The sequence below is a fragment of the Paramormyrops kingsleyae genome, chromosome 15 (assembly GCF_048594095.1).
Source record: "Paramormyrops kingsleyae isolate MSU_618 chromosome 15, PKINGS_0.4, whole genome shotgun sequence".
NCBI lineage: Eukaryota > Metazoa > Chordata > Actinopteri > Osteoglossiformes > Mormyridae > Paramormyrops > Paramormyrops kingsleyae.
Genome location: NC_132811.1, coordinates 27,870,033 through 27,890,552, shown reverse-complemented (window position 1 = coordinate 27,890,552; position 20,520 = coordinate 27,870,033). Strand labels below are relative to the sequence as shown.

At 39.7% G+C, this 20,520-nt stretch overlaps 1 protein-coding gene across 1 annotated transcript; it reads right to left on the bottom strand.

The window, feature by feature from the left end:
• Window positions 1-1,650: 1,650 nt before the first annotated feature.
• LOC140578543 (sterile alpha motif domain-containing protein 3-like) lies at window positions 1,651-10,108 on the bottom strand. The gene is made up of 7 exons (XM_072700033.1): window positions 9,259-10,108; window positions 8,425-8,479; window positions 5,250-5,411; window positions 3,925-4,872; window positions 3,626-3,778; window positions 3,156-3,245; window positions 1,651-2,197 (listed from the first exon to the last, which is right to left on the bottom strand). Exons 4-7 carry the CDS (start codon window positions 4,861-4,863, stop codon window positions 1,895-1,897), a joined length of 1,485 nt encoding a protein of 494 aa, XP_072556134.1. The 5' UTR covers window positions 4,864-4,872; window positions 5,250-5,411; window positions 8,425-8,479; window positions 9,259-10,108; the 3' UTR covers window positions 1,651-1,894.
• Between the last annotated feature and the right edge of the window lie 10,412 nt (window positions 10,109-20,520).

Genomic DNA, 20,520 nt, shown 5'->3' with positions numbered 1-20,520 from the left:
CATTAGCTTGAGCCTGTCCACTACTGTTTGGAAGTTTTGGAACAGCAAGCAACTGAGAAGCACCATTTCCTGTCACTAGTACTGGCAATCGATCAACCTTTTCGGTTCCTGTGAGGTCTTCTAGAAGTTTACCATCCCAGTGAACAACTAGAGGCACATCTGGGTCAAAGGTTTCCTGGATACGGGCTGCTTCATCTTTGCGGATTTTTTTTCTCTGTCTCTGTATTGTGCTACGATTTAGTGCATAGTTTTCAAGGTTGCATCCTACACTGTAAAATATAACTTGTTGTTTCAACTTAAAAATATCAGGTAAAGGGCTGCCTTAAAATTTTAAGTTAAGTCAAGAAATAGAGTTTGTTCTTATAACTCAACCAATTGTTATCCTAATGAAAAATCACATGTTGTCTAAACTTTTGTCTTAGTTTAGTTGACTAAGGTTTGTTAGTCAGTTCAACTGCTTTAATAGTCATTTTTACTTGGGAAAACTATTTAAGCTAAATTAAAATAATCAATTGTTTAAACTCTTGTTCTAATTTAGTTGACTTGGGTTTCTTAGTTAATTCAAATGTTTTAGTGGTTCTCTCAACTTAGGAATCTATTTTAGCTTAACTTATTAAGTTGATTAAGGTTTATTAAGGTAGCTGTGTGAACTTTATAAATAAAATCAAACTGATTTAAAGGTTGATTGACTTGATGTAAAGATGTTCACTACACAAAAAAATAAGTTGAGCTTTCCACCATCCATTTCAGCAAAAAAAATCCTGTTACGTTTATCTTAGATCCCATGTTTAAATGTCTACATTCATTTAAATTAATTTTATGTTGTTTACACTTCAGAACCCCCCACCCACAGATTTAATTAAAATGTATCTGATGCATGAAGTTTGTTTTAAGAACATAGCAAGACAATTACCCATTAACATCCAACATCAAACATTTATTGCTCCATCTTACTCCTCTGACAAACAAAATCAGAAAATCAGTGACTTGCAAGTTTGATTAAAATCTGACCCAGGAGCATTTAACAATTCTTGTGAATTGTTGACAATTTGACAACAGAACACTATGACATGAGATCAGTTTTTCAACAAGATGAGCTAGAACTGCTGCATTAAAATTAAAGTCCCCTATTATATTTTTGTTCACAAATAAGTTTCAAAACATGAGTAATTGTCTAAACTGAAATGTAAATGTGACGTACCGCGTCGTCCGTCTCGTTCAAGCCCTGTGTGTCGCCACGCCCACCTTGTTCCCTCTTGTAATTATCCAAATGTGATCACCTGTGAGGCGATGCCACTCGCCAGTCCTGTGCCTTGTCTTGTGTATTTTAGTCTGCGCCAGCGTATGTCCCGGCAGATACGGCATTGTTATTGATGTCTCCAAGTCGGTGTTTTTGTCTAATAAACCCTCGTTCCCGTCCCTTCGCCATGCTTTGGTTTTGTTCGCCCTACACGCACCGGCGTACGTTACAGAATGCCGCATTCTGTGACGTTCGCCGGTGCGAGCAGGACGAACAGAGCGGAAGCAAGTCCAAAGTGACGGGAACGAGGGTTTATTAGACAAAAACACCGACTTGGAGACATCAATAACAATGCCGCATCTGCCGGGACATACGCTGGCGCAGACTAAAATACACAAGACAAGGCACAGGACTGGCGAGCAGCATCGCCTCACAGGTGATCACATTTGGATAATTACAAGAGGGAACAAGGTGGGCGTGGCGACACACAGGGCTTGAACGAGACGGACGACGCGGTACGTCACAGTAAACTAGTCATTTAGTGACATACAAAAATGAAACATGAGATCTTGAAAGTATGGAAAAAACAAACAGTAAAACAAAAACTGTCTTTAATGCTAAGGCACAGTATGCTGTGAGCATACAATTACAGTTCTATATGGTCTTCCGCAAGAGTCTGTTTCTTAGACCATGCACTAGTGAGGAGCACTGCCTTCCTCCAATGTTCATGAGGACCTTCTGAATAATTTCAAAGGTATACTTGAGTTCCTTTGGATAGTCTATGTTGAGGGCAAAAAGAAGACCCATCAGCATGGAAATGGCACTCGGGACATCCCTCAGATTAGACAGGACTACTGCCTCCTCAAGGACAACCAACACATCAATGATGTCTTCTCCTTTCACCGTCACAATGCCAACTTTCATCCCCTTGGTGAAAGTGTCTTCAATATCTGTGGGCTATAAAAGGGTTCAAAGACAAAAAGAAAAAAAAAATCATTTACAAAACTTAAAAGAAAATACACAATATCCCTTGTGCTTTATAAATCATGTCTTTCTAAAGAATAGCCATACTGATGCCTTGGATGATGGTGATTGGCTTTGGGTAACACTTCTTACGTTGTTTAAATTTTTTCAGAATAAGAATTGCACCCCCATGTTACAAATCCATTTCTTGCTTTGAACAAAGATCATGTTCATTAATAATAAAGCATGTCTTCAATTGCAGAATGTGAACAACAATTTAAATACATGCTAATTGTGCTAAATATTGGCTGTGCTCTGAATAAAATGTGACTGAGAATGCATGAAATGTGCAAACTGGAGCTACACTACCGTAGCAGAATGTAACTCCACAGACAATGCTTCTTTAATCAGTAACAGTTCCCCTTATATTAAACTGCATGAAAAACGAACATATAGACGTAGCTGGATTGGTTGCATAACTGGCATTGAATGACAACATCCACCTTTACCCAGCTGTCCAATGACTGGGCCAGTGACTTAATTGTTTAAACAGTCCAGGGTCGAAGACATTTCACCAAAGTATTGCCCCCCCAACAGCTGTAGCAGCCGCTGTAATCACTTAAATATCCTAATATGTCTGCCATTACAAATATACAGTGTGTGAGAAATCCAATGCAAAGCTGTAGGGAACAGTACAGCAGCACAATGTCAAAGACCCTGGTGAAGACATGAATAAACACAATAAACGAACAATACCCATAGTAGTTTATCAGGTAGTTTCTCTGAAAACCAGACTAAATCCAGTCTCACAGATCTCGTAATAATACATTTGCTGGCATCTATAGTGAGCAGGGAGTTAACCCCTTGAGTTAAGGCTGAAAGTCTTGATTTAAAATCCACTGTGGTACTGTAATTATAGAATTAACTAGAATTAATAAGAAACAATGCTCACCTCCACAGTCTTGAAAATGTGTGAGGGATCTTCCTTGAGAAAATGAGGAAGGCCCAGCAGAAGAACTGTCCTCTTCCTTTGTGTAGAGCTCTGGTCAAAGAATTGAAAAACAAAACAAAAAATGTTTTAAACAGTGTTTATGAAACACCTAGACAGCTCCAAATAAACAGCTTTTTGCTTTTTCATTTCATTTCATCAATATATGAGTATCAGTGGAGATAACTGGGTCAGTTACACCTGTCTTTTAATGTTTTAATATCTTATAATTTGAATCAGGCTGATCAGCACATTAAAGTAGAATATGATATCAAATCTAACACCAATATACTATACACAGATTCTGTAAAAGTTACCACACTAAATGTCCAATTGTGAAATATTACTACAGCTTTCTTTGAATGAGTTCATCACTTAAAATGGATAACCTAAAACTTAGACAAACGGAGAACATTTAGCAGTTGAACACTTACATCATCATCTAGGCATTTTATGAGCCTAGTTAGCCCTGCTATGCCGCTCTTGGTTTTGTACAGCTCAAGGAACCTCTCCAGATATTGGTCAAGCCCAGCAAAGAGGGAGCCTTTCAGGTCAACAGATGTAAGACGGGCAAATTCAGCTTCAACCTGAGCAATGGAAGAAGAGGGGTGGGGGGTACAGGCAGAATTTAATAAAAAAATGCTTTAAGATCTAAATTTAAGCAAACATCATCTGAGGCCCATTAGACAAAATACACACACAAAAGCAAAACAACCACAAAGATGCATTTTACCTGCCGTTCAGAGAACAAGGCTGGCCATCTTTCTTTGACTTGTGCCACCAGAGGTTCATCCTCAACAATCTCTTTTCTCCGTAAAGAGAATGTGTTGAACATCATTTCATCAATTTGCCTCCAGTCAACCTTTCTTTTCTTCATCTCACTGACCAAGACTGATCTCTCTATGTCAAGATCATGTTGGGTTTTCCCCTCTGGAAAACCTGGTAGAAAATTTACCTCTGACTTTTTGGCCCGCTTCAGTTTTTTTGACCCAGTTTGACTAGAGGTACGTGTGTTTACTTTGAGTTCAGGACATCCAGCCACTCGCAGCCTCTGTCTGAAGTTACCCATTTTGAACTTTAAACTAAATTTCCAACAGTACCACCCATTGACAGACCCTGGTTCCTTGAGACAAGGATGCTTGTTGATGAGAGCCTGGGCCACACAATCATATTCGTCACGTGTTGGGTAGGGGTTGTGGACATACATGGCTTCTGCCAGTTTCTCCAAGATATCCGATTTCATGTCCTTCGATATGTCAAGTAAGGATCCATCTTTGTGGTAGGCTTCATTTCCTTGCTTCAGTTTTAACTCAACATCAAAAGAAAAGGCAGGAATAACAAATGGCTGAGGCAGCTGACGAGTTTGGCCACCACTGCTGCCCTCCTCAAGAGTTGATGACAGGCTTGCTGTGTCTAGAGTGGAGTCTGTGTTGTAGGTTGTAAAAGTCTTCGTGTATACCTTCAATGTTGCTTTCTCTTTAGGAAGTTCTGATATGCTACTCAGATTGCACAGTTCATTATCAAATTCAGGGTCTTGATATTGAACCACAAGGTCCCCCTCCAATCCAAGTTTCGTCTTCAGAAGTATATGGAAGTTTTCAACAGTTTCAGGCAAGTTGTCGATGGTAACCTTTCTTATGTCATCTTCACTCAGGATGATGCGCAGCAGCATGATGAATCGCTTCCAACAAGAAAAACAGAAATAAAGTGTGAATAGCACGAATACATTTTCACAGGAGATGCTAAGAAAAAAAAAATATATCAACCATTCACATACGACTACTGACTTTTTTGGCAGCCATCTATGTACTGTATATAAAAAAAGAGCTTTACCATTATTTAAAATAGGAGAATTGTGTAAATTGTAAATAATGCATTTAACAAGCTGGAAAAGTTACAAAACATTGAACCAGTGTTAATTTTGACAGCACATTTTGATTTAGCTATAGTCAGTGTTTTGACTAAAACATCATTTAGTTTTAGACTATAATATTTCTATAATATATATTTCTTTCCAAGCTCCTTAGACTACGATGACATGCCACAAAAACAAATTACCTTAATGTACAAGAAATGCCTTTGGTGACACCAGGAGTCTGCCCCGTACAGTGTATGCTGACAATGGGATGTAGTGGTTAAGCTCTTCAGGTTCAGCTACCATCAGTTGAGCAGTATTCCTTTCGCAGAGTTCGTAACATCTGAGGTGCTCCACAAACCAAGCTGAGAAAGATTCCAAAACAAAAAATGGCTTGTTGCATACAAGCAGCACATGAACAATTTTAGAAAAATCAGGAAGTCCACTTGTGCTTCCAAATGAGACAAACATTCCTGTGGTGTATTGTGTCCCATGTATGTATGCTGTTGTAGCCAGTGACACACTTCTCAGAGTTGTAAATTTCTTCTCCATCACTTGCATGACAGAGGAAGCTAGCATGTCCACAGAAACATTTGATGCTCCCTTAACTTCCACTCTTGGTTTAAACAGGGTAGTCATGTCCAAGTGGTATGCCAGCATAAGCTGGTGTCTAAGAGACAAAGTCAGTAGAATGTTTTTGAAATTATTGACATCACGAACCACTTTCTTGAAAAAGCTATGTTTAGCTTCAAAACGAATTGTCCAAAAGTCAACCAGTGGCCCAAAGCAGCGGATCAAATGAGGGTAGTGCTCCAGGAAATGGTGTTTAGGTTTAAGTTTCTGTCCTGGAAACACACTTTGCAAAAGTCTCCTGTGTTCACTTATTTTAGCATCAAGATAGCACAGGCTTTCCTCAGTAAAAGTGGAGGATGCTAAAAGTTCCACAATGTCTTTCAGTTCCAGAATTACACACCAAGCATCATTATTTTCAGGTACAACGTCACCAATGAGCAGAGGTAGCAACCTCAACAGAGTCCAGTTCTCATGGCCATTACCCCCAATAGTTTCACAGACAAGTATTTTTTCTGTAATTTTCTGTGGACAGTTAGTTTTGTCAGAAAATTTATAGGGAAAGCGTTGAATGGCAGTATTCAAATAATCTAATGTAAAGTATTTCTGTCCAATCAAAGTTTTCAAACACAAACAGAGCTCCCAAGGTACAATACCTTCTAAAACATCATGCAAAAAGTCAGGGGGAAACCCAGTTATGCAATGAAAATAAGACAACTTGTTTAGTACACATTCCTTTTTCACTCCATCAGCACTTTTCAATTTCACATTTTCTTTGAGCTTTGAAACATTGGCATTATATGACTCTTTTGTTCTCAATGAAAATGACCCACTTCGTACAGGAACACGCTGAATATCACTACGACTGGCTAAGCAAAACCGACAAAATTTATCAACATTAAATGACTCCTGAAAACCAGCAAAGGAATGTGCTCCTAAATTATCAGATGACACATACAACACTGTACCCCTAACACTGGTTCCCAGCCTACTTATGTAAACCCCTTGGTTTTCAAGCAGTTGGAGATCTCTCAGAAGTGGCTCTACAATCCTCTTATATCCAAATGTCTTAACATCTACACTTTTACACAAGAGAGCAAGGTAAATGCTAGACAGCGATGACCTGTATTTCACTGGTAAATTTACTATCACCCAGTATATTGCACACAATTTATGTTTTTTTCTTGAGGTTCCTAAAGGATTACAGACCTCAAAATCATCAATGTACAGAGCTAATGAAATGCTTTGCTCTTCCCCAGACAGAAGTGGGTTCTCCTTGAAATATGAGCCATCAAATGAGCTGTTGTACTGGCCAGGTTTTGATCCTGTATTGTCTTTTTCTAAAACTTTGTCAATAATATCCCCCTTATTTAACAACTCCTGCAGAGTTTTTAGAACTGGAACATAAACAAAGGTTTTCTTTGATGCTAAATCTAAGATATATTCAACTGGGTCTATAACGCCAAATTTTTCTCTGAAATAGGACAACCTTTTTTGTTCTGATCCTAAACACCCACTCTCTGAAATGGAGCAAAGAGGACTGAGGCTGTTCAAGGAATCAGTTACCAAAGTAATAGTGTCGTCATCAATGTTACCATTGTGCTGCCTTAAAACCCTTTTCACTGTATTCCTATTTAGATCACCTATCAAAATGCCAATTTCATGAAACTCATTGATTATTTCCTGGGTAGCTAATTTGGAAACATGCAATATTGCTTGCATGCGCAGAAGTAAAGATGCAAGCTTTTCCTGAATTTTGTAAGTGGTATCATGGTGTTCTACTTCACTGCCACAATTATCTTGAAGTGGCACATGGCCATCACTGTGAGTATCTTCTGACTGCAAATCAACATTTACTTCAGATCCAAATTCTGCAAATTCATTTTCTTGGACAATAAGCTCTGTCTTGAAATCTTTTATAGTAGAATGAGGGTGAAAACGACTCTTATGTGATGTAAAACTGGAGTAAAGGTGTGATTTAAAAGAACACTGATTAAAAGGGCAAGTAACAATTTCCCTATTCCTCAGATGTTTACCTTGATGAGCAATATACTGCTTTAGTCCAACTGCCTGATTAAAGCTACACAGCAGGCATTTTACTTTAAAGCCAGCAAGTCCATTACATACTCCTTCTGTGACCCCATGATCTCTTAAATGGACCTGCAAGGCTTTTTTAGATCTGAAATACTGTGCACAGTCGGTGTATATGCAGGGTAGTGGACAGCTTCTTCCGTAATGTCTGTGACTGTTACTGTAATGTTCAATGATTCTCTTGCGATTTCCACAAAAAAAAGTACAAAATTTGCAAGTCCACCTCATTCAAAAGACAGAAACAGATGTGACCATCTAGACCTGTGAAAATAAATTAATGAAAAACCTTTAGTTATGGGTGCTATTACAAACACAGTAGCATAAAAAGTGTTCTCCATTGCTTTTGTTAATGAATTATTTGTTGGTAGCATCTCTCAATACTTAGGTTATGCCACCTGCATGTGATCATCAATCGCCCAATATTACTTCTTCATAAGAACATAAGAACTATACAAACGAGAGGAGGCCATTCGGCCCATCAAGCTCGCTTGGGGAGAACTTAACTAATAGCTCAGAGTTGTTAAAATCTTATCTAGCTCTGATTTAAAGGAACCCAAGGATTCCGCTTGCACTACGTTATCAGGAAGACTATTCCATACTGTAACTATACATGCTGCGTAAAGAAGAAGTACCTTGACACTACAGTGCTTTATTCTACAGAGCTATTAAATTACAATATAGTCTGTGGTGTTTCCAGTATGAAAAAAAGGAACTTACCATTTCACTCTATTGGCAAAAATAAATGGCCAGCACCTAGTTTGGCTTCACAGACCTAAAATAAAATAAAAACATATCAGATATATATAACCCAAAGGAAGAATATCCATCAATGTTCTGGGCCAAGATAAGAGTACGAAAGTTTTCCACATTCAAACAAAAGAAAACAGACTTCTGTCTGAAAAATAAGAACAGGACAGTATGGAAATGAATAGTCAATATGAGCTGGTAGGTGTTAGCCAGCATAAGATAAACACTGAACTCTCTCATAAAAACTAATATAATGCTGGGTTGCAGACCATATTTTGTCTCACTCCTCAGTGCACTCTTGCAGCTCAGCACACAGCAGTAAATAGCAGCTTAAGTGATTTTATAGGGACAAAGAGATGACAACAAGCACAACAGTCCTACCAAAAAAATGTTCTTTTAGTCAGTCAGTTACTGGAAATATTGCCAAACTAAACCTCCACCAAAATATAACAGGCTGTGAAGTTAAAAGAAATGTACAAGTACACAGGCAATATGACATAAGCCATATTAATTAGCAGAGTTAGCTTGCTAATATCGCAACAGTTGTTGAATGTGCAACCTTAAAACTAGCGGCACAACACTTTTCATTTGGTCCGTGCAACATTAAACCCATAAAAAGGACATATATCAGTTTATTAGGTTAAGTTTGGTCATGGCGCACAAGCTGGACCATGTCGGCTAAAGTTACATTAGTTAAAGCAAATGTTTCGGTAAAAGAGAAAAACACACATCATGCCATAAATTTAAAAACGTATTCCAAATTTTGTAGCTACTTTTGTTATAGTTATAACCGATGTTACTCACATTGAAAGCAGATTTCAATGGAGACGATTAGTAAATGTCCAAGCAACGTGAGCTTGTCTTTAACCGCCAATTCCCCATAATGCACCTCGATAGCAGTCACGTGAAGCAATTTTGAACCCTGCAGTGCTCAACTTCACCACATTGTCAAGTTCACATAAGTTTCTGATTTAGCTGGACATGAGTTTTCAAGTTAGCTTTTTTTGATGTAATTGGGACGTTTTTAACTTATAATTCTATGTTATAACAACAACTTCAGTCATCTATTGTCATACTGACATGGAATAATATGTTAAAACAACAAACATCTAGAATTACATTTTACAGTGTAGGCTTTTTGCAGTTTCAGCCACAACCATCATAGCTTTTCTGTCTGACAGTCCTGTTCGGTCTAGACACACTCCAAGTTCAGAAGTGACAAACTGCTTACGACCCCTTTTAGCTCTTGGCTCAGAAGAGCTGCAACCAGCTACTGGTTCTGTCTGCTCAGTTTCTGATTCTGTTTCAGACTGAGATGTGGTGCAGCTGCTGCTATCATCTAGGCTCATTGTTTCAGTCATTCTTTTAAACTCTTCAGCTGCCTTAGACTTTCTCTTCTCCTCTTTATCCAGTCTCTCTCTTTTCATGTTTTCCCTTTTCTCTAACACCTTGTCCACTGATGTCATGCTACCTCTACGTCCTTTTTCTCTTTGGGCAATCAAGAAGTCTTTATCTTCAGGGATGTTCATTATATTTAGTGCATCTTGATGTGCCACATCAAAAATATCTTCAAAATCTTCAGTAAATGCCTTCTCATTTTCAATTTGTTTAGCAGACCTTCTGTATGCATTCTTCTTTAAAGCCTGATATGTCTTGTACAGATTTTCTACTTTCTTAATCATGTCTTGCTTGTGCTGAATGGGAATTCTTGCTCTCTTCCAAAATTTCTCTACTTTCTCAACAGTATTACTTGCAGCTTGTCTTAATGGATTTTTGTTTTCAATGTGACAGTACAGAAAGTGTCCTAAAACTTGCTTCTTAGAAGGCAACTTTGCACCTGTGATATCTGCTTCAGGCGATAGCAGGTATGACTTTTGACGTTTGGATTTCTTTACTTTCATTGCCTGTTTGCCAATTGCTTCCATTTTGTCATCAAAGCTGAATTAGCTGATGTCTGGTTCCTAAATTTGATCAATACTCTCACTTGCACTGTACAGTGTACATGTATAAATACAACATTAAATAGGTCTTTTGATACAGTCAGTAGACTCAGTACTAATTTATGTAAGCCTTGTTTGTTCACTGTGGCTTTGGTTGATGATGAATATACTCAGACAAGGCCCAACAGAGATCATCAATAAAGTAGGCCTATACTATGGTACCCTACATGAAATATATGAATACTGAACAGACCAGAAGTGTAATTCCCACTATAATACTGTATATTGTCATTATTGTGACTATAGTGGTTAAAACGGCCTATTTGTCATATAACACTGATTAGCTGACCATTGAGCAACCTGTTACAATTGGTATATTGCCCTCAAACTTTACCAAATTTTTTTTATTATTATTTGGAAACATATAACAGGGTCAGAGGAAGAGTTTTCAATACTTCAAAAATAAGGGCCACCCTAATGTGTAGTGTACACATTCAAATGTAATGCTTTTTAATAAAGTAAAAACATTTTGCCCGCAAATAATTCTATTAAACAGTAATATCAGCGACCGCTCTCCCTTAGCTACAAGAGTAGCAGGACTGCACACATTAATTTAACATGGGAGTGTGTGGTGTGTGTTCCCTCTCGGGGGAGGGGGTCAGCAGGCGGGTGTTACAGCCCCTGCCCGCCACCACCTCGCAGCTTCCCGGGGCCGAGGGAGATGACCTGTCACCGTGCCTTCCCTCCGGGACAGTACGGACCGGTCGGCAGTCGCGCCGGGGTGCGGTGGCCCCGTCCCTCGCCCAGCAGCCGGGCGCACCCCGTCAGGGGGAACCCGGAGAGGGCGGAGGGAAGGCACGGTGACAGGTGCCTTCTGAAAACTTATTACCCGCATCCGTGTGTAACTTGAGGGACACGCCCCCTCGGTTAAAATTAAATCAAAGGCCTCCGTTACAACCACCCCTGTCTTGTTTCTTAACACACGCAAGTAGGCCTTTTAGGAAAAAACATCAATCACCGTAAGGAGATACTTTAACCCGTCGTTGTACATCGCCAGCCCTTGCATGTCACATAAACCGGCCTGCCGCTGATACAAGGCTCTCGGTATTAAACACTCTGCTCCTGGGGAAATTCTTTTTAGCCGGCTTATGTAAAGTATAACTGTCTTGCATAGACAGCCACTCTCTGATGTCATCAGTAGCCACTTTTTTCCCCGTATCTTCCTGCACGGCTCTCTGCAGTCTGGAGGCCCCTCCGTATGACCCCGGGTGGCTGGGGTCATAGTATGTACGACTCAAGACACGAGCTGTAGTCTTGGCAACAGACATGCTTTTTCACAAAATGAGTGGGGGGTGAGAGCAAGAATGCTGTGTTTTATAGGTGTCTGGGGAGGGTGGGGAGGGGGTTTTATATGTGGGTTTGTTTAGAATTTAGTGATTAATTGCCATTGTTGACACACCGCACGCACACACACACACACACACACACACAAGCTGAGAGGCAAATCACGATTTTCATTTCTACCAATCGTACACAGTAAAAGAAAATATCATTAAGCTAAGAGAAGTAGAGTTTTTAAGTTTACCATTCATATAGTACTGGAGACTCGCTCAGACCATAGAATCATACAGATTAGCATTAAAATCACAATTTAGTAATTTAAGCATCCAAAATGAGTAAAAGGGGGGCAGGACAACTGCTCATTTATACCACTCCCTGTATTCTTTCTCTTAATCCTACACCATGGGGTTCCCACAACAGGCCTTGAAGAAACCTCTGTCCAGGGCGGGTTACTTGTCACTCAGGTGGACCATAGTCATCAATGATGAGGTATTTACCTATTTCATTAAATGATTTAAAAAATAATACTTGAATATTATAAAGGAACAGTATAGCAACATGTAGTCTATGGGCAAGAAACATTCGGCATACAACACAATGTTTTAAAAGCAACAGGCAGGCATTCTTTAACCACAGGACTTGTTCACCATGTCATATTAGCCAGTCTTTAGTCCTGACAAACTGCAACTACATTTTTCCATGAGACGGTTCCACGAAATTGTCATATATAACAGGTCTTCAGAAATTCATCACACACTGTCTGATACTACATTACAATTCATAAAATGCCCGGGGTGAACCTAAAACAAAGGAAGATGACGCTTCACGATTCTAATACACATATCACTTAATTTCAGAGTACCGCAATTCACTACATAACTTCTACTGCAAGAATCCTAAACTGACATGCCAATTAAAATCAGCCTCAGCCGACACTTCTAGCTGCGGAAAAAAATACAACTGTGACCAATTTAAATTAGACCTCAATGTCTGCCTTTTAAAACACAACGCTTTATTCCCAATATTTACTTGAATCAAAAATTACTTGAATCTCAGGTCAATTAACAGTTGAAACAGTTTTTAGCTGATCAAAATAGTCTATGTGAGTTGCAGTCAGGTTTTAGAAATGGTCATAGTACCATAACTGCTGTTATGGCTGTGACAAATGATATTATTCGAGCCTTGGACAGAAAGCAGCATTGTGCCGCCTTATTTGTAGACATGTCAAAAGCATTTGACTCAGTAGATCATGTTATACTTTTAGATAAACTCAGGAATATCGGTTTAAGTCCGACAGCCTTGAATTGGTTTAGAAACTATTTAACAGGTAGGACAGTGCGTTCACGCTGAAAACTATAAATCAGAGTTTCTAGATATAAGTACAGGTGTGCCACAAGGTTCAATCTTGGCTCCTATTTTATTCTCTATTTTTATAAATGACCTACATAAACATATCCAAGCTAAAATGCATTTGTATGCAGATGATATAATTGTCTATACATCTGCTCAGTCTGCAGCACAGGCTTTAGAAGAACTTCAGATTTCATTTAATTCACTCCAAAGAGCTTTAACAGGTTTAAAATTAATCTTAAATACCCAGAAAACAAAGTTTATGATTTTTACAAAAGCATTCTCACAAAATTTTGATAATTTGCACATTTCTACTACTGATGGCATAGTGATTGAAAGGGTCTCTTCATATAAATATTTGGGAATATGGATTGATGAAAAGCTTTCATTCAATATACATATTTCTAATTTAGGTAAGAAACTCAAAATGAAGATTGGTTTTTATTTTAGAAATAAATCATGTTTTACATTTGCCTCAAAGAAAAGACTAGTGGAAGCTACCTTTTTACCTGTGATAGACTATGGTGATATGCTGTACATGCATGCGGTCTCCTCCACTTTAAGGAGCCTAGATTCAATGTATCATGCCTCTCTACGTTTTATTTTAAATGCAAAATCCCTCACTCATCATTGCATTTTATACGACTTAGTTGGCTGGACGTCATTAACCATCCGTAGAAAACAGCATTGGTACATGTTTGTTTACAAAGCTTTGCTGGGTAAACTCCCAGAATATCTCCGTACCCTACTCTGCATCAGCTCCAATAGCTACCACTTGCGTGCCTCAAAGTGGTTGCCTTTGTATGTCCCCCAGGTCCTGACAGACCTTGGCAAAACAGCATTTTCTTATTACGCACCATGGTCATGGAACAACCTTCAAAAAGTTCTTAAATTGCAAACACTAATATTTTTAAAGGATTTTAAGATCATCATAAATAGTACAGTGACTGAGGAATGTCAATGTTTTGCTTGAGAAGCCACTGTGCAAAAACAATTGTTGTTCTGTTTTACGGTTTAATGTTTTATTGTCATGTATATGTTTACGTTTTGTATGGCTGCTACCTTGGCCAGGTCTCTTGTAAAAGAGATTTTATATCTCAATGGGACTTCCTGGTAAAATAAAGGTAAATAAATAAATAAAATATATTTGTCTAAATACAAATAGATTTCAAAATGCTGTCAATTGTTGAGCAACACATGATCTGTCTATACGTACCGGCGACTGGTTTGTTCCGCTGATATAATCATGTTACCTTGTTAGCTTTAACATGTGGTGACATTTCAGTGCCATTGTTTTAAAATACTCTGATTGGTGACTACAGTAAATCAGAACTAATGTAAGGTGATTAGAGGCTACTTGAAATAAAAAAAAATAAAAATGTAAACAAAACCGAATGAGCCTTTAACTGTTTTACGTTAAAGAAAGCGTCCATGTTTGTCGCTATACTTAAACACATGTTGGCATAGGCGCATGTAGTTTATTGTCCCCACGACCGTACGCTTCTCCATCACCTATCAAACACTAGGCCGACTGTGCTTAGGTAACCACACACACACACCCACACACAACATGCAAACCAGAAAAATATGCACATGCTTCTGGGGGATTTCAATAGTTTTGTACGTTTATTTATTTTAATGGTGATTAGGTTTTCTTCTAAACCGTGTATGTACTAAATGAAAAAGACCAGCTAAAAAATGTTATTGCTAGCCAGCTTCCTATAAGAGTCAGCAAAACCCTGACATTGCAGCATTAATAAGCGCAAATATACACGATCCTGGCTAAAGTGTCTCGGGGATAGATAGCCGCACCTTAAGAATGTCAGAGCCCCGACCGTTCGCAGCATTACATCAGCTAGCAGCTCGTGCGCCTCACCTCAGACTCCCTCGTGCTCAGAGCCATTGTGCCCGACATATTATGAATGAATGAAATGCCTTTTTATTGTCACTATACACATGTACAGTGAGAATAAAAAGCAGATCCTCCAGTGCAAACATGCATGTAGAACACACAACAAACAATAAACAAATAGTGCAAAAAAGTGCAAAACGTTCTGCGGTGCTATATATATACATATGGAAGGAACAAATAACTGTGTAGGTTATTGCCGCTGCCATTTCCCTTGTTATCCGATAAGTGGTAAAGTAAGAAAATGAATCTCTGTTCACATTTCGCTCAGAAATCTCACTGCAAAGTGGATGACGACTGGTTCTGTTGAATTAGGTCTAAGTTTCATTAAGAGTCAAACACGGTGCAGCTCAGTCACCACTGTTAACTTAACATACCGTCCTCAGTAAACATCTCAAATCAGGCGCCCGGATGTCTTAAGTATAGGCCGCGGGGTCACCTTGTAGGAAAACCATTTACTAGAAAGCCGTCTTTATTAAAAATAACTAAGGCTTTATTCTTTAAAGTTTTTAATGTGTTTTAATGCGACTGCTAAATGCAGTTTACAAGCTCCTACTGTTATAAATAAAATGCTATTAAACCAGGTGCACTCGAAGTTACAGCTTTTGGTGCTTCAGCTAAAAAACAATTTTGGAAAACTCAGCATATAATCAATGGAAAGAATGATTACAGATTCCTTAATACACAAAATGCTGGTGGATCGTTCTTTCACGGCGGAGATATTCTATTGCGATGGACCTGACCCTACACTGGGTACATGGGGACCATTGCTGAAGTAAGGATCTAATGTGTAGCTAGGTGTCGAGTCTCACGGTTAAAAACCCCAGTCCCCGTGTGGCTCAGGGTTCAAAAGCTGCTAAAGATTGGTAGATTCCACGAGAGGTACCCCTTTAAATACGCTTTATTCCCACCATCCCGCAAATATTAGCACATTTTAAAACTCATTTGATAAATGTACACAGACATTTTTGTACAAGTTTGAAAAATAAAACACACGTATACATGTTACATTTTAAAACCATTGTGCAACTTTGAAAATAAAAAAAACTTCATGTTATATTAACAAAATCTGCTTTGATAAAGAGCCTACAAATTTTTTGCAACTTTGTTTTTGTAAAATAAAAGCCACGTTCATATTAGATTTCAAAACCGATTCGCAAAATGAATGCATATAACTTTGTACAAACACGCTTGCGCTGCATACACGTAACAAAACGTTTTTGTACAACGCGTCTAGAAAATAAAACACCCGAACATTTTAAAACATCTGTACATCTTACTTTGAAAAGCTTTCATATTACATTTTAAAATATCTGTTCATCTTACTTTGAAAAAACTTTCATATGTTACATTTTAAAACATCTGTACATCTTACTTTGAAAAAACTTTCATGTTACATTAACAAATTCATTCAATGAAATATTTTTAAAGACTTACAACACCCTTTTGCGATGCTGCTAGTTTTACATTTCGGTATCCAAAAGGCAGTTTCCCCACTAGGCAACAATCTGCGTTTGTCGTAGACATGTTTATTGAGGTCTATTAAACGTTTTCACGTCGCGATTGATTTTGTTATAGTGCGGCATTATGGGGAATTATCCCGCTGCCTTTCATTTAACACGCTTAACCTTCGGCCTATGTTAGCTTTCTGTTCCTGTCTCTTATGTTAGACGGGTCGGTGTCAAGCAGCACGTGTCTTACATCAGCCATAAGATACCCTCAAAACAATTATTTATCATCCAATTTGTTTCTTACTTCTTGGTTACCTTGTTAGGCTTCCTTATCCATGAAAAGATTGGTTTTAATATTTTTGGTGTGGCTTTCTGGACCTTTCTTTTGACAGCATTCCTCTCGTTTTCAATAAAAAATAATGATAAAATAAACCTCTAGAGAATTATATAAATAAACTGAACTGGTCTTATCTTACCTTACATGTGTGGGGATGCCTTACCTTGATTTTGTTTTAATTTATTTAGTTTAAATAGAGATTCCTGACAAAGTCAAAAAGCTTTGATGCAGTATATATTTAGAAAAAAAGGTTCTTGGGTGTGCTATATAGAACTATAGGGGTTCTAACCAGAGGAAATATAACCATTGCCTTGAAAAAGGTGCCATTTCTTTTAATTGAGAATGTCCAAGGAGTGTCATATACTGTATGTACCAAGCTAAAAGGTTCAATATGGAACCTTTTGTTTTAAGAGTATGCACAAATGTATGTGGTGCTTTTATGCATGTTAAACTTAAAAACGGGTCGGTGCCGACCCTAACAGCACAGGAAGGTTAATGTCTCTAAGGATGGTAGCAAACAGGGCTCTTGGGCCGTCGCTTCACCAGACGCTGCGGGTGGCGAGTCGTGTTGAGCAAAGTAAACCGCATCATTTTCATCATTATTAGCGTTGTTGATGTTGTCTATTTCATTTAATAGCGCTTCAGGTATAGGAGGGGGGTGTTGCTCCGTCCATACCTGCGATTCAGGTCTTGCATAGATTTTCTCTTGACCGGTCCGCGCCGTCTCTCTTGTACATAGAAAACAGGGAATACCTATTATTAGAATAAGTTATAATGTATAGTGTTTAATGTATAGCGTTTATCATATGTATAAAAGAAATAATATACTCACTCTTTGCATGTCCCGTGTAGTTTTCTCTTTCCAGTGGGGTACTTGTGTCTCTTTACCAAAGGAGGGAAACCCTGCTCGGCATACTAAAAATATCTGCGGTTGGTTACTTCTTAGGATTCTTTAAGGAGAAATATACGGCCTGTCAAGTTTTATCAGATTTTTCCTAAGTCTATTTCGATGTACGTTTTTTCTTTTAACTGCACAGACGATGTACATAACAGGTGCATGGGAAAAACCAAAACTTCAAACAAAATTTACTGAAATACAAAATGTCCAATTTGATGTCTGGCCCAAATTATTACGGATGACCGGGATTTGAACTACGCTGATGTAATACAACGGCTGCATGACGAAAAACACAAACTTGAAAACCGCTACCACACAAGGCCAAGCTGTTGCTGCTGCTGCACGGGGTGTCAACACACACCCCCAAACTGCTGCTAAGCGTTCATTGGAGGAGGATAGTGTCAGACCCAGACCCACCTCCTCCTCTCATTCTTTGCTCCAACTTGATCATTTTTTCCCAGAGTCTCATTCTCTCAGAGTTTCTTTCAGACTCGCGCAGCACGGCTCTCAGCTCTCCGGCATCGCTCTCTCCGAGTCCTTTGCGGATTATCCAAAGCCATGGGACCTTACCACGGTACCGCACCAGACACAGCATCGCTCTCTCCGAGGCCTTTGCGCTATGCCCAAGTACACGCTCCGCTGGACCGACTGGGACCTTCCCAAGGTACCGCTCCACAGGCACCGTACGCTCACACTCCATCAGGTAACCGACCCACTCAGCCCCCGTCCTCAGCTCCGTCCTCGGCACCCTCGTAGCACGGGGCTATTCCCACAAAAACCCACTCATAAGCACACAATTCACTCTACTCAAATAAAAATAAATAATAATTAAATAGTAAATAAATAATAATAAATATTATAATAATAATGTATTAATAATAAATAAATAAATAATAAATAATTAATAATAAAAAAAAAAACATCTCCCAACGTCACTAGTCGTTGCTGGCTCACAGCCCAGACCTGTCATTTTTTGATTTATGTTACCTTTAATTAACACTAGTTGCGTCACATGGCTCACTTCAAAGACCTGTCACTTTTTGATTTATTTGACCTTTGTGACCTTTGACCCAACCTGTCATTTTGACAAAAGCGGTATTCTCCATCTCTCTCTCATACATTATTGTAGCCCAGTTTGTGCTGAATACAATGTTATCAGACTTTAGACATTTATATCTTTATAAGTAACTGAAAAATACACAAATGTCAGGACATGTCAGAATCTCTTCAGGGCTCCAAAACACCTTCAGACTCCCAGGGGTTAATGTTCGGGGTTGCGGCCACTCACGTATAGCCGAGATCATCTGTACGTCCATAGCCACCTCTCCGGGCTGAATGACGTACCCCAGGAACTTCACCTTGACCTGGTGGAACTCACATTTCTCGCCTTTGACAAACAGGTTATGACTCCGCAGCCGTTGGAGCACCTGTCTTACATGCTGTACATGGGTCTGTTTGGAACACAAACTGGTGTAACATGTCCCAAAAGACGTGATTCATGAATGACTGAAAGATGGACGGGCTGTTCGCTAACTCGTACGGCATAACCAGATATTCGTACTGCCCCCTACTGGTCACGAAGGAGGTCTTCCACTCGTGTCCGGCTCTGATATGAATCAAGTTGTATGCACTGCGGAGATCCAACTTGGTAAATATCACGGCCTCTCGCAAGTGCTCTAGGGAAGAAGGAATCAAGGGGAGAGGTTCTCTTCTTTTCACAGAGATAGCATTCAACGCTCGGTAGTCTACTACTGGTCGCAATCCCCCATCCTTCTTCTTAATGAAGAAGAATCCAGCCGTAACAGGGGAAGTGGAAGGTTGAATAATACCCTGTTTTAGTCCATCCCGTATGTACGTCTCCAAGGCTTCTTCTTCCTGCAGGGAGATGGGGTACAATTGGCCCCGTGGCAAGGTGGCTCCGTCCAGCAGATCGATTGCGCAATCGCAATTCCTGTGAGGGGGAAGTCTGAAAGCTTTGTCTTTACTAAACACATCTTTAAAATCTTGATACTCAACCGGTATTATCTCAAGATTCTCAGGTTCCGGGCTTTCAATCATCGTAGCTCTGCATGGGAGACTCATACATTCCCGAAGGCAACGATCTGACCAGGCTGTTATGTCACCGGTCCACCACTGAAGGCGAGGGGTATGCGTACTTAGCCAGGGGCGTCCCAGAATCAGGGGGTCTTTAGCACGGGGCAAGATATAGACCTCTATGGTCTCTACATGAAGAGCTCCCACCTGAAGCACGAAGGGGTGTGTTCGGTGACTAATGATCCCAGCTGTCATCCTCTCTCCTGTCACCCCTTGCAACAGTGATGGGATAAGCTAATTTCCGGAGCGGGATGTTCAGCTGTTGAGCGACCTTCAGATCGATAAAGTTACCTGCTGCTCGGCTATCCAGTAATGCTTTCACCTTACGTGTTTTACCATTCCAACCCATTAGTACAGGCACCGTGAACTGGGACATCGAGGTAAGTGGTAAAGAAGACACACCTACTGGCACAGGGGCTTCCTCTCGTGGGGGTCGAATGGGACAGCTGGAGATGTTATGGTTCGTCCCTCCGCAGTAGAGGCACAATCCCCCTTGGGTCCTCCGTCGTTGCTCCATTGGAGTTAATGGAGATCGGCCCACCTGCATCGGCTCCGTCGTATCGAGTCCCGGGGTTGGCATCACGCGTGGGAGGTCCGCCTGCCTACGACGTCTGCGATCCCTCACTGTGTTATCCAAGCAGACCGCTTGACGAACCAACTCGTCGAAGGATGGGACCTCGCCTCGCGCAGAGAGCTCATCTTGCAAGTCGGGGTTCAAAGCCCGGATGCAGATCGTCTGCAGACAA

Excerpts from the sequence above, each read along its gene's own strand:
- LOC140578543 (XM_072700033.1), bottom strand. The coding sequence starts at position 4,863 with ATGCTGCTGCGCATCATCCTGAGTGAAGATGACATAAGAAAGGTTACC. Across the intron at positions 3,779-3,924 it reads CCTTGTTCTCTGAACGGCAG|GTTGAAGCTGAATTTGCCCG; the intron begins GTAAAATGCATC and ends TCCATTGCTCAG. Across the intron at positions 2,198-3,155 it reads ACATTTTCAAGACTGTGGAG|CCCACAGATATTGAAGACAC; the intron begins GTGAGCATTGTT and ends ACCCTTTTATAG.